Consider the following 12,781-nt stretch of genomic DNA (forward strand, 5'->3'; position numbering starts at 1 on the left):
TAAATAGCTGTCATTGTTTGCTTACAGACAAAGTTAAAGGTGAGACAGGGGAGGGATAATAGGTGTTTAAAAGATACGCGTATTTATCAAAGCCAAGGCTACAGTTGTGAAGATACTAGTTTTAACTGAGGAGAAACAGAGGAGTAAGCAGAGGGAGGATAAAAGAAGAGGAGCACAGACTTTGTCACTTTTTCAAAAGAAGCTAATTGAAAAATTTGCACATGTGGGTCTCTTTACTTTTACCGACTTATTAAATTGACATTTCTCTACAGACCTGTGCTTTGTCTACCAAATTAGTAACAAGATATAAAAAAAACGTGTTTTTTTTATACACACTTGTGAAAAAAACCCACAAAAGTTGTTTCATTTGCTGTCTTTTGATTTAAGTCATACTGCAAACCCCAGAAAAAAAGGACATTTGAAGCTATTCATCTTCAACAGAGTCAGTCCTGTAGCGACGAGGACTTTGAGTTTATGTATGCAAGTCTAAAACCACGTCAGATTTAAACTTACTGCCACTGCAATCCTCCCCAGTACGTGTTCTGGGATTCTTTTGTACACGTCCAGAGACCCACCTGAAATAGGACAAATAATTTATTCAGAGTACTGTTGGGTTGCTATGAGGCTCTAATTATGTTACATATATCATTTGAATGTTTTTTTTTTTGTTGTTACAGGGTTTTAACAATGCACCTGCAGTCCTAATCCTGAGCAGATTTGCTTTATGCACGAACCAAAGTATTATTAAATGACAGCACATGTGCTCAGTTTATGAACTGAAACACACCGCCATTATCACAGAAATGCTAAAATCCAACTCCAGTGCCCCATTTTTGCCATTTCTGTGGTAATTTCTTCCACCACAATGATGAAACACAAATGGAATTTACTGCACAAAATAAGTTTTATGAAGTTCAGAGAGTTCAGAAAAGCTATCAAATGTGTGAGACATTGGAATCACTGCAACACACATGTCGACACTCAAACTTAAAAACATGTGCACTTAAGTCAAGATTTCTCACACCCCTGTAGCTTTTAGCACATGAGCATTCTAAGCAGCACACAGGAGTAAGACATTTTGTTGATCTGTAGAAGTGTAAATGGTTTGATGACAGAGAGACATAGGAGAGATCCCACAAGTCTCTGCTACACAGCTTTGGCTAGGAAAGAAAAAACAACATGATTTTGTGTTCACACACACACACACCCACACAGAGAAAACTCACCATCCATAAATTCTGTGCATATTGATATCCTGTTCTCTACAAAAAAGGCACTGAAAAAAGTGATGATGTACGGCGAATCACACTGCAATCAAAAGAAAAGATAATGATTACGAAGGAGAAAATCCTTCAAGAGGAATTTGTCGGAATGTTGCCTCATTAAGAAGTGCTACTACAGCAGAAATACCCATATATTAAAAAAAACAACTATTAAAGATTGATTTTAACTTTGAAAATATTTAGCCAGGAAAGAGTTAATCTTATATTTTGATCTGTAGTTGAGTGAAATCAGGTCTGGACCATGTGTACTGTAGGAAACAACCACAAAACTGACCTTGTAAAGGATTTCTAATTCAGACATGATCTGCTTCTGTAATTCCACTGTGATATCCAGAGGGATGACCTGAAATTCAATACATTTGTAAAACAAACAATCATTAAGTTCAATCCAATATTGTAATGATGATCACCTAATGAAATACTAGAACTCTTACCTTGACTGCTAAAACCCGCCTGGTAAGAACATGGTATGCTCTGAAGGGACAGAAAAAACAAATAAAGTTTGAAGGGCTTTTAATAAATCATGATGGGTATTATATGTGTACACACAGTTCTGATCTGCTGAAACCATGGTTCTGAATGTTGACTGAGAAGACTGCCTATATCTCTGAGCAAAGCTGGCTTTTAGCCTTGACTAAATGCTGTTGCCATTTGTGAAAAGGTCAGAGATCAATACCCCAAACCAGATCAAACCAGGCCATCACAGTTTGTTTCAGACGGAGTTTGGTGTTGCAAGTGAAGCAGCAATCAGATACGGCCCCATAATGATTTAATTATCAAACCGCTCGATGCCAAACTTTGGCTTTAGTTACAGCCACTCAGAGGTTTGTTTACCTCAGGAACTGAACCTGTACCGCTGAAGGATGCATACTGCCCAACAGCTGTGTGCCGACGAGGCTGAGACGGAGGCAGAGGATGGCACACCATCAGCTGGTGCTAACCTCAGAAAATGTGACACCAGCTGCCCACCTGTCAGTCAGTCTTCAGAGAAAAATGTCTGTGCTGTAAGGTGTGACGCTTGTGCCTTTGCTCACTCTGCATCACTTTCTCCTAACCAGAACAGGCCTTCAGGGGTTAACCCCAAAAAGCACAGTTACCAGGTTACTACCCTGAACAAGAAATAAAATACTGTGCAAAATAAATAAATCTTATGGCAGAATAACTATCAACTTTGTTCAGTATCACTAGTTTCTGGTAAAGCTAAAGTCTAATTTTCTCTGTAAAAGATCTCTGCATAAGGCTGACTGTCTGGATTCCATTTTGAATTCTTTGCCTTCCTTTAAAACACAATCAATATCAGTTAAGCCTGACTGTTACCACTTGATTAAGATGAGGATGTTAATTGGGGGGAGATCTCCGTGATGGACATATCAAACCGTGTCTGGGCAGGTCGTGAGTGCCAAACAGTCCAGAAGAAGATTTAATCAAGTCTGTACTAATCTAAGCAAAGATAGGAATTGTAGATAAGCTGACAGTTACAAGCAGGTGTCTGGATACAAGGTGTATGTACACATGAGTACACTCTTCAGTGTTTCCTACATCCATTTCATATTTATTAAGATATGTTTGGACTGCTGATTGGGTAAAGTTTTATTCTCAGACTGCCCTTGACCACCCCAGGGCCGAGCATCGCCGTATGAGTTACTATGACAGGCCCGTGACGGCAGGAGACATGGGAACAAGGTTACGTATCCACCCCCCCAGCCACTTCCCCCTGATGTGACCCCAGTAAACGTGCCCCATTGCCTGGATCTTATTTACACTCCAGCTCACTCTGTAATAAAAGCTCCATCATGCAGTATTCATACGGCCTCTCTCCGTCTCAGACTCCAGGGCTGCAGGTTTAGAGACACAGGCCTCTTAGATCAGGGCTAACGTCGTACTTGGAAGATGGGTGGTGAAGAGCCGCGACTCGGTCACCTGAAACTGCTGTAATGGTCCTTCTTAATGAAAGAGGCAGGCAGAACCTGAAGCATAAGCAAGCTGGATTACAATCACAGTTGTGCTAGCATGCCTCAGCCTAAGGCTTTTCTTTTTTCAAATTAAATCAAACCATTTTGTGAAGTTTTAGCAGGACTGGTCATGTCAGCAGTCCCTCCTTTCACTGTAGTCCAAACAATCTGTGTACTGCGCACTTCAATGAATAAATTAGACTCCTGCAGAATACTGAGACACAAGCGCAGAAATTCTGACACATGTGTGATTCTGCAGTTTGGCCAATAATTAATTTTCGACTGTGGTAACTGAATGAAAACCAGGAGAGGATATTTTTTAAACAATGCTGCACTGACCATGGCTTTGTTTTTTAATCTTTCAGAACAAAAGACTTGTTAAAAATGAAAGGTTTCCCTCCTTTGAAACAAAGGGGTGGTTCTCTGAAATGGTCCCAAAATCCGAGTTTGCAGCAACAATTGAGGATGTGTTTGTAATATTAGTCTGGGAACATTAGTTGGAGATGATACAGATAAGTGTAATGTTTTTGATTACATTTTAATACAAAAATAATTTTATTATTATTATTATTGATTCATCCTTTATCTGATGATGTCATTTTATGGACCCTCCTTAATAGTCATTTTACTGACATGCTGCTGATCATGTAATTTACCTTTATTTTGGCTCATTGCATTAAATAACTATTGATCCCTTTTCAGCCAAAGATGCTCACCATTGCTACATTTTGGTTAAACCACCCCCAAAAAACAAGACCAACTGAAGACCAAATGATTTGATGTGAAACCAACAATTGTGGATGCATTAAACAGATATCACAACACAGCAAATGTGGTCGTCTTAATATGTATCTTGCTCAAAAAAGTAGCCTGTGTGTCCTTGTAATTGTTTGTATGCCACCGAGTCACACAAACCGGTGGACTAGATGGACCTCTGAGAGAGTGTGTAATAAAAAACAAAGGCTGACAGTGATGGATTGCTGGGTCAGTGTGCGGCTATGGAGAGCTGAGGTGTTGCTAACATCCAATTGAGTCTAAATGGCTGTAGGTCATAAATGGGCTAAGAGGTTAAAAGGTGGGGAGTGGTAGCGCCTCCATATGAGATAAGCCAAATATAAGCTGGACCACAGGGTAGAGGATGAAGAGGTCAGAATTTTTTCCAAGGGAAAAAAATGAAACTCTTTGCTGGTCACTTGTATGTGTGATTACAGCATTTTAATAATGTTTCACACCTTGGACTGACAGAATGAAAAAAATGAATGAAATGAAAAATGCCATCCTGAAACACTTGACTATAAAGTGTGGAGGCCTTCTATTCCTCTTGATAACCTTTGAGATTTGTCTACACTTGAAGGTCAAACCATGAGATCAAGACAACTGCCCTCAGAGGCACAGACAGGACCTTAGCACGACACAGATCTGGAAAATGAGCAAAAGAACTTTGGAACGACCAGGACTATTCCCAGAGTCTACAAAATGAGCAATCTTGGGGAAACGGCCCTGGTAAAAGATGTGACTGAGAACCCAATAGTTACTACAGCTGAGCTCCAGAGATCATGTATGAAGATGGGAGTTAAACTGAATTCTGCATGCATCACAGGCTTAATTAACTTCATTAATTGGCTGTTTCATTCATATACTAAATAGTAATGTATATAGCATGAGAATCAGTGGTAATTCTAAAAGTTTTTCAGGTCCTGATTCTCTTCTGAATCATAAAATGATAAAAGGTGGTTGCAAAGACACTGAGGAAATAAAAGAGGAACGGTCTTGGGCATTTCATTGGAAATTTACTGGGTTTCCTGGGAATACCATGTCGCAGACACTCTGTCAACTCAAGGTTAGCCTGAGCAGTGATCAATACTTCAATCTCAATAAAACAGCTCAAAGGGGAAGATCCAATGGGGAGGCAGAAACACAAAATGGGGAAAAAGAGGGTCAGAATAAACACCACAAATGCCAACATTGTCAGACCCTTGGCAGTCCAACAATATATTTTTCCAGAAAGAATAGAGTGCCTCTCTCGTGGCAGGTAATATTCCATACCATAGACGGATTAAGCCCAGTGCTGTCAGGTACAGCCCCAAATCAATATTGTATATGTTTGCAACCTTCACGCTAAAATAAATAAATGCAGGGACAGATAAAACCAGTGATTTATGTTGCACCAAAAAAAGAGGGATAAATGCTTAGAATTATAGCGAGAAGAGGCAGTGAGACCATTTCCACCTACTTGTAAACGGCGCCTCCATTCCCGTGACCGAGCTGCTCTTGGTAGTGGATATCTTGTGCATTTATCTGCAGAGCCACAAACAACAAAAAGGTGCTTGTTATGAGTAAGAGCTGATCCACTGAAGGCTGATGTGTGTAACTACACAGGTGAAAGAGATACAGTGGAGTGAGCTGCCACAGATGCCTATAAACAAGGCAAGCATTCGGGTCAGTGCAAGTTCAACAGCATTAGAGGAGAAAACAACTGAACCAGGATCAATATATTTGCTGTCCAATTTATTAAAGGGCTTTATTCTGGCCTGAACTGGAGAATGGCTGTAATAGAGGGTTTAATGGCCATTCATTTGCTGCACAGGCTATACTTTTCTGTTGCCACAAACTTATACTATAATGCCTTTAATGTCAATAAGGAGGTCAAATTTCTTGAGCTTGAATTTTTTTTTTTATTAGCGGAACACAAAAACATGTTTACATAAGTGTACACAAAAGTCTGTTTAATGATGATGGGAAAATGGTCTGTGGTTTTATAAAGTGGCAGGCATGCACACAACAAACACGAATGAGGTCCACACCCACGCTTCAATAAATTGATTGGATAACATGGTTAGACGAGGGTGACTGAGAGAATGAGAAGAAATGTGGGGAAGAACAGAGAAGGAACAGCTCTATTAGTTAACTGTGTTCCAGCAGAAACCTGAGAGACTGCACTTAATTGTCTTTCTGACACACAAGCCACTAAGTGTGTGTGTGTGTGTGTGTTAGAGAGAGGCAGATAGAGAGAGATAGTAAAAGCCTCTGTTCCGCATAAAGCAGAGACACACACTCTGTTTCACCTGCCCTAATTTGGCAGAACAGGAAATCAATAGAGAAGCTGACCATTAGTGAGAATGAGCTCTTGTCGGGGAAAACCATGAACCAGGTGTGAAGCAGAAGTCAAATTATTTCTAAACAGAGAGCGCAGGTTCACCTGTCCATTTGTAAGGATCCTCTTCAGTTCAGCAGATGATTTTTTTAAACTGGAGGAGCACAGTTACAGTGGTATTAGAATCAGAGTTATCGTGAAGATGAAATTTTACAGAGGAGTAGAAGAACTCACCTGTTGTTGGTTATGGACTCTGGAACAGCATTACACTCTGGATTAGGCCTTGTGTTCACCTGAGAGAGAGCAAACACACAGATACACAGACTAAGACATACTGGTCAAAGCCAGCAGAGGCCCTAATAAATAAGGATAAACCCCAACCTCTTGGTTTAATTTGAAGGTTAATGTGTTTATGTGGGGAAAACAGAGGTTGTCCACTCAAAAGGAAGGACAACAGAAAAAAAAGCAGAGATTGGAGCAGCAGCTGAAAATATACAGAAAACATGGCGTTTAAACACAGTTTCTCAAAAGACAAAACAGATAAGAGTTTAAACGTTTGGACAAAGTTCTTTACATCTGTTGTGTGGTACGGTACTTGTGTTTACACCAAAGACCCTGGTTCCTAACCCAGATACGGTACACAAAAGAGAAGACCCACTAAATAGGATTCCAAAAATAGCTCCTAATTGAGGTCAAAATGCCAGTGTGTTGGGTCCACTAAAGCAAGAGGATTCTATCTTTAATTAGTGCCCAGGAAGACCTAATTTACAAAGTGCTCTAGACTCCCATTAGCCAATTACTTTTATATTAAAGCTGGAGAAAATAGAGAAACAATTACTAAAGTGTTAAAGAGTTTGCAAAACATCTTCAGATAAGTCTTTGCAGCAAACACTCTGTGGAAGAAGCACTGATTGAAGGGCTTTTAATGCAGGAAAAGTGGGGAGCAGATTGAGATGACTGTAATATAGATAATGTGAAGAGATGGCAGACGTGTCAAGTCATTTGACCCTTGGTAATTAGAGAGGCACTGCAATAGCGACATATGCCTGACCTATAATGAGAGTCTGTGAGAGGCCATATGTAAACGGCAGGGAGGAGGCATGTAATGGCAATTTCATGGTCAGAGAATGACAAATTCTGCTCCAACAGCTTTTATCTTATGGAATAAGAGGATTGTGAGTATCGAGGTTTTTAGAATGCCCTCTTGATACTAAAAGGCTATTAATGCATTTTAAAGAAGAGGTTCCAGAAAAGGCACATCTAGACATTCCTACATACAATCATACATGAGCAGAACAAAATGAGTGAAAGAAAAGGGGAGCGTTGACTTCAATTGACATTTCAATAAGTGGAACACAGCGTTACCAATCTATCTGCCTCAACTCCCCTCCTTCCCCTTTCCTTGTTCTCTGAGTACAGCAGCTGAAACAATTATTGAGATAGGTACCTTCAGGCCATGTATGTTCCGGATCCCTGGAGTCTTGCCGGCTGAAACAGTAATTGACTAGATTGTAGAACACATCACCGGGCCATTTACAAATGTGCTGAAAAGGAATCAGTTCTTTAAAAAGAAAAAGATCAAGTGAAAGGAGCGGGTATTCTGAAATTAGTTGTACAGTTGTGATTGAGATGTTGGGCTCCTGAGACAGCTGGTGGTGTGCAGAGAAAGAAAAACACAGAATCTGTTTCTTCTTCCAGTTAAGAAAAGCAACTAAAGAGGCAGAGAGTAAGACAGATGGAGAAAACAGTCTCATTACATGGCCTCTGGGTCGTCTAACAATTACGTACAACTTTGAAGTGGTGAGAGAAACATATGAATCCCTACAAAACACATCTTCAAAAACCAGTTCAGAACAAATAAAAACAGAATAAATATAGAATAAAGGACGATGTGCTGAGCCTCTAGCGTCACTGAACAGCAAGATGTCAATTACCTCTTGGAAAAATCTGAAGAGGGTCTGTGAGCAGTCCATTCATGCGCTGTTCATTCATGGTATTGCAGTACTAAATGGGAAAATATAGTTGAGGTTATAATTAGACATAACTAGGAGTAAGATTTTGTGAAGTAAAGAATAACCAATTAATAAACCGACATCACATGGTCAGCACATAAATGTTGATTTAAATGTCACAATTATGCTGCAGTGTGAGTAGACTGCTAATATCTGTTGCCGATGAGGACTAATGCCCTCTGTGGCTGCTCTGAAGGAGTGTAACATTAACCCTTTTCTCCTGCAGGTCAACAGCTCACCAAACACTCGTATCCTTCAGGACCAACATGTGCACACAGACTCCGGAGCCTCCCAGACACTTGCCAACGCAGTGCAATAATTGATGTTCCAGTTAACCAAACCATCTGTTAAACTGGGAGCCTGTGTTTGTATGAAAGGGGCTACAATGTTCTTTAGCATCCCCCCTTTCTGAGTCTTTAAATTCACCGAAATAGTGACAGAACCTTCCCAAAACGGTTTAAAAATGTCTCACAAACATTTAATGTGTTTGATGCAGAAGTCACTGTGAACTACCAAGTCATCACAATGGTATGTAAATTTCCCCTTTGAATGTTGGAGGGGGGCTGGCGGGGGCTTGGACGGGACTGGATCAGAATGGCTACCCAAGTGGCACAGCTGTTATTAAAAGGTCTATTTATCACTGTCAGGTCCCGCCTCGCTTCTGGCCCTCTGCATTCACCCTCCAGCATTCTCACTAGGCCACATCTGAACAATGGGCCTGTTACCAAAAACGGTGTTGTGGTTTGTGTTTGTACGTTTGTGTGTGTGTGTTGGGGGGGGGGGGGGGGGGTACTGGGTTTCAAATACCTTTAATTTTCCGCCCAGCTAGCTTATCGATTAAGACCACAATTACCACCTAATCTGTAGTAGCTGTGTTATTAAAAGACATTCTCCATTGTTGGCCAATAACTAAACAGTGTCCAATCCCAAATACCATCGCTCAGCCTTAAGGGACAAGTGGGAGAGCGAGAGCAGAGAGAGGGTCTCATCATCATTAGCAGACCAAGGGGAAATAGGAGCAAGAATGGTGGAATTAGGAATGCAACCTCCAGGAAGAGCACAGCAAGGAAAGGATGAGGTCACATGCTTTTAAAAAAAACCTGACACGGGCCAGGTTTTAACTTTGAAGAGGGCGTCTGTCTTTCAAGCGTGTCGAACAATGATTAGAGATGCCTGGAAGACCAGTGGGCCTCACAGGGGCATGTAGCAATCAGTGTTCTCAGTGAAGGAGAATACCTTTCCCAATAATGCCCTCTGCAGACTGATGGTAATTAAGTGCTCAATCTGAACAAGAATTTGTTTTAGCAAAAGGGGACATGTTTTTTTCCACTGGTTACATCAGATACTTAACAAGCAGATCTCCTTTTAAGTCTTGTTCATTTCATATAGTGGCTGTCTGCGCAGGCATGAGGGCCAGCTCTGCAGGGGTCTTGAAAGCCAAAGAGGCAACACAGCAATTTATTATAATAAGTAATAACACAAATTATAGCTGAAATTCATGTCACTTCCATAGATATTTAGACTCACATTATAGGAAGAATAGTATTCGTGACCCGCAGCCTGAATCTCCCAGGAGGGTCAGAAATAAATTACTGGGATTACTAAGAAATAAATAAAGCAAATAATATTTAAACATGCCATTTAATTTTTTTTAGTATTACAGTACTGTCCAGTGGAAGTGGGTTGAAGGCTCTTGGGATCTCCAAACTAAGGAGGGTCTCAAAAGACTTGGCAGAGGAAGCTGAGCATGGAGGCATTTGGCTTTGGCTCTGAAGAAAGGACAAGGTATGGGGGGGGGGGAGTAAAGGTCCTAGGGTTGGTTGTATTGAGCGTCTGGGAGACGTCCCTGCTGCTGCTCTACCACCCAGGGGTGTTCTGGATTACAAAAAGTGAAATCAATGAAGGGTGGCACCCAGCTGACCACCCTAGTAGCCAAGCGTTCACTGCTGGACCTGCTCCGTGCACAAATGATTTGCAGATAGCTCCATCTGTGCTCATATAAAAACTGGGTTGATCAGTTTTCAAATGTGTATATTAAATGGAAAATGACCACTCCTTATTGAGGACATAACACTGATTGCTGATGCTATAAAATAACACATCTTCATCCCTGTTCCAGAACAAAAACCGTCTCTTCCTGCATAATCACACGCTGCCCAACGCTACTTAATGATTAAAAAGCAACCGCAAGTGAATCCATGAAAAAAAAAAAAAAAGACAGAAAAACAAGAAGTGTAAATTGTGCCTATGGCTCTAACAGCATCATTGTGAGCTGATGGGGGGTAAAAGACATCCACAGATGAAAGTAGATTTTGAACAATTTTGCAGCCCAGGGGGGCTCACTCCTTAATGAGGCAAAACTTTAAGTACTGAATAATAAATAATAAAAATTGACAGTTCATTTAGCTTTCAGTGTACCTCATAGAGAAACCCATTACAGGCCATTACTCTTAGTGTCCTTGGCATGAACAGTAAGTATGGTGGAACATCACAACGTACTTCAGTAGGAGGGGGGAGCTTTGTGTCATTGTGTCTTTGTGTGTGCGTGCCTGTGTGAGTGCCTCTGAGTGTGTGTGTTTTTTTCTTACATCCTTGTTAGGAAATGCGGTTTGGGCTCCATCACGTACGACAATACTGTTTTAATACTGTCAGCTGTGCGAAAGAAAAACTCACAGAAGTCATTTATGTACTCACATAGGACACCATGGCTTTGAGCTCTTCATCGCTTCTTACAGTGATTCTGTCTCCCACCTCATCTTCATCTAAGAAATAAATTATGATCTGAATCATTTCAGAAGAAACAGCTCAGAGTGGCAAATCTGTTAGTTGAATTTTAAGATGATAGTATCTCACTGATTAATATTTGCAGTGTAGTAAATATACAGACAGATTTGCTTTCTTTTTAATGTTGAGCTGTGACCAAAAAGATCCTTCCACGGTGTGAATGCTTCTATAAATTATACACGTTGCAATTTATTACACTGCTCAGAAAATAAAGGTAACACGTAAATCAAACATTGCAGCCCCCAAATGAAAGAATCAAGTTTGACATAGTGTTATTGATTACTTAGTGTAGTTCAATGAGAACAAAATAATGTAAGAACGATCAGTGGAAACTCTAATTGTTAACCCAGTGGGGACTGGATTCAGAACCATACTCAAAATCAAAGAGGAATTAATAGATTACAGGCTGCTACAATGTGTGAGAATTTACTTTAAGACAATCAGAAATGTGCCCCCCAGGACTGCATAAGGCGTCAGTCAGTTCCTGGACAGTCTGACAGCCATCAGAGTCCAATAATTTGCAGTCCTAATTTTTTATAGTGTAACTGATTAGAAGTTGCACGTTGATGATAAAGATTGCCTTCATTTTTGTGCAGTGTGTATTTTACAACTGCCATTATTGTCTATACATTAAAGTAGAAATATTAAGGGTTAAATGGCCATGTTTTTAAAGGATCATAGTGTGTTTTGCACTAGAAAAGGAGCAGAAATAATGTCAAACCATTGATTTGGATGCTGTTAACTAAAACTACATTCCTTTCGAACAGATATGTCCTCACAACGCCTTCAGAATGTCTAGATTCTATTGGGACTTCTGAAACTGAAGCAGCGACTTAAACATATCAGGAATTTCTCGAACAAAACGATTTCCAGACACAAACTTACACTCAAAGGCTGTCACAGTGGCTTCAGGCATGACATCTCGAATAGCAACCTGAAAAGGTTGAAAGTTTTGGAGGAGAAGTTTACCTCTGCAAATATACACTGATTTATAGGCAATAAGACATAACTGACTCCAATCACATCTGAATATCACGGTTGAGTTTTCCCATTACATTACTGTGTGGTCTCTAGCAGTTTTACAGAGACATTTTATTTTCAACATATATCAGATTAAGACACGTTTCCCTGTAGGGCTATTTCATCTGCAAAAACATCCAGCAAAGTTAAATATGATGGTAAATATAGCTTTAGCCTTGTAGCATTTGGGGACTCACCAGCAAATCATTGAAGTTCAGAAGAAATGGACAGTCGACGGACGAGTCCATGTCTCCTGCCGGCGTTTTGATACGAATCACAATTGGCACTGCGTCCATTTCCCAGTTTTTTCATTCGGTTATGATCACAATGAAGAAAAAGTAACCCTCATAGCATTAACCTGCCTGTCTACGATAATGAGCTAATTTCCTGCACTGTTTTGCTAACGAAACATGCTAGCACCTTTTTCAGTCCACACATTGTTTAAAGTGACGCCGAGATTTAAAGAACATTGATAATACCGACATTGACGTTACATCATACACCGTTAAAGGGCAAACAACAAACAATAAACACAAACAATGTTTTTGGCCAACGTCTGAAGTTAAGTTTTACAGAGAATTATCGGAGAGCAGTCAGGAAGCTGGTTGAGAGGAAACGGCTCCAACAACAACATCC

The 12,781-nt window shown here is 40.3% G+C and overlaps 1 protein-coding gene across 1 annotated transcript in view; it reads right to left on the reverse strand.

Annotated features, from left to right (window-relative positions):
- The window catches only part of map2k5 (mitogen-activated protein kinase kinase 5), a 29,644-nt gene extending 16,863 nt beyond the window's left edge, over positions 1–12,781 (reverse strand). The window contains exons 1-12 of the mRNA XM_003969820.3: positions 12,343–12,781; positions 12,011–12,059; positions 11,036–11,103; positions 8,264–8,333; positions 7,777–7,817; positions 6,564–6,622; positions 6,435–6,483; positions 5,469–5,533; positions 1,718–1,757; positions 1,558–1,626; positions 1,227–1,308; positions 514–575 (exon numbers count right to left, since the gene is read on the reverse strand). Of these exons, the coding sequence (XP_003969869.1) occupies positions 514–575; positions 1,227–1,308; positions 1,558–1,626; positions 1,718–1,757; positions 5,469–5,533; positions 6,435–6,483; positions 6,564–6,622; positions 7,777–7,817; positions 8,264–8,333; positions 11,036–11,103; positions 12,011–12,059; positions 12,343–12,441 (753 nt within the window). The 5' untranslated portion in view covers positions 12,442–12,781. The remainder of the gene's footprint in view (positions 1–513; positions 576–1,226; positions 1,309–1,557; positions 1,627–1,717; positions 1,758–5,468; positions 5,534–6,434; positions 6,484–6,563; positions 6,623–7,776; positions 7,818–8,263; positions 8,334–11,035; positions 11,104–12,010; positions 12,060–12,342) is intronic.

The sequence above is a fragment of the Takifugu rubripes genome, chromosome 13 (genome assembly GCF_901000725.2).
Source record: "Takifugu rubripes chromosome 13, fTakRub1.2, whole genome shotgun sequence".
NCBI classification, from domain to species: domain Eukaryota; kingdom Metazoa; phylum Chordata; class Actinopteri; order Tetraodontiformes; family Tetraodontidae; genus Takifugu; species Takifugu rubripes.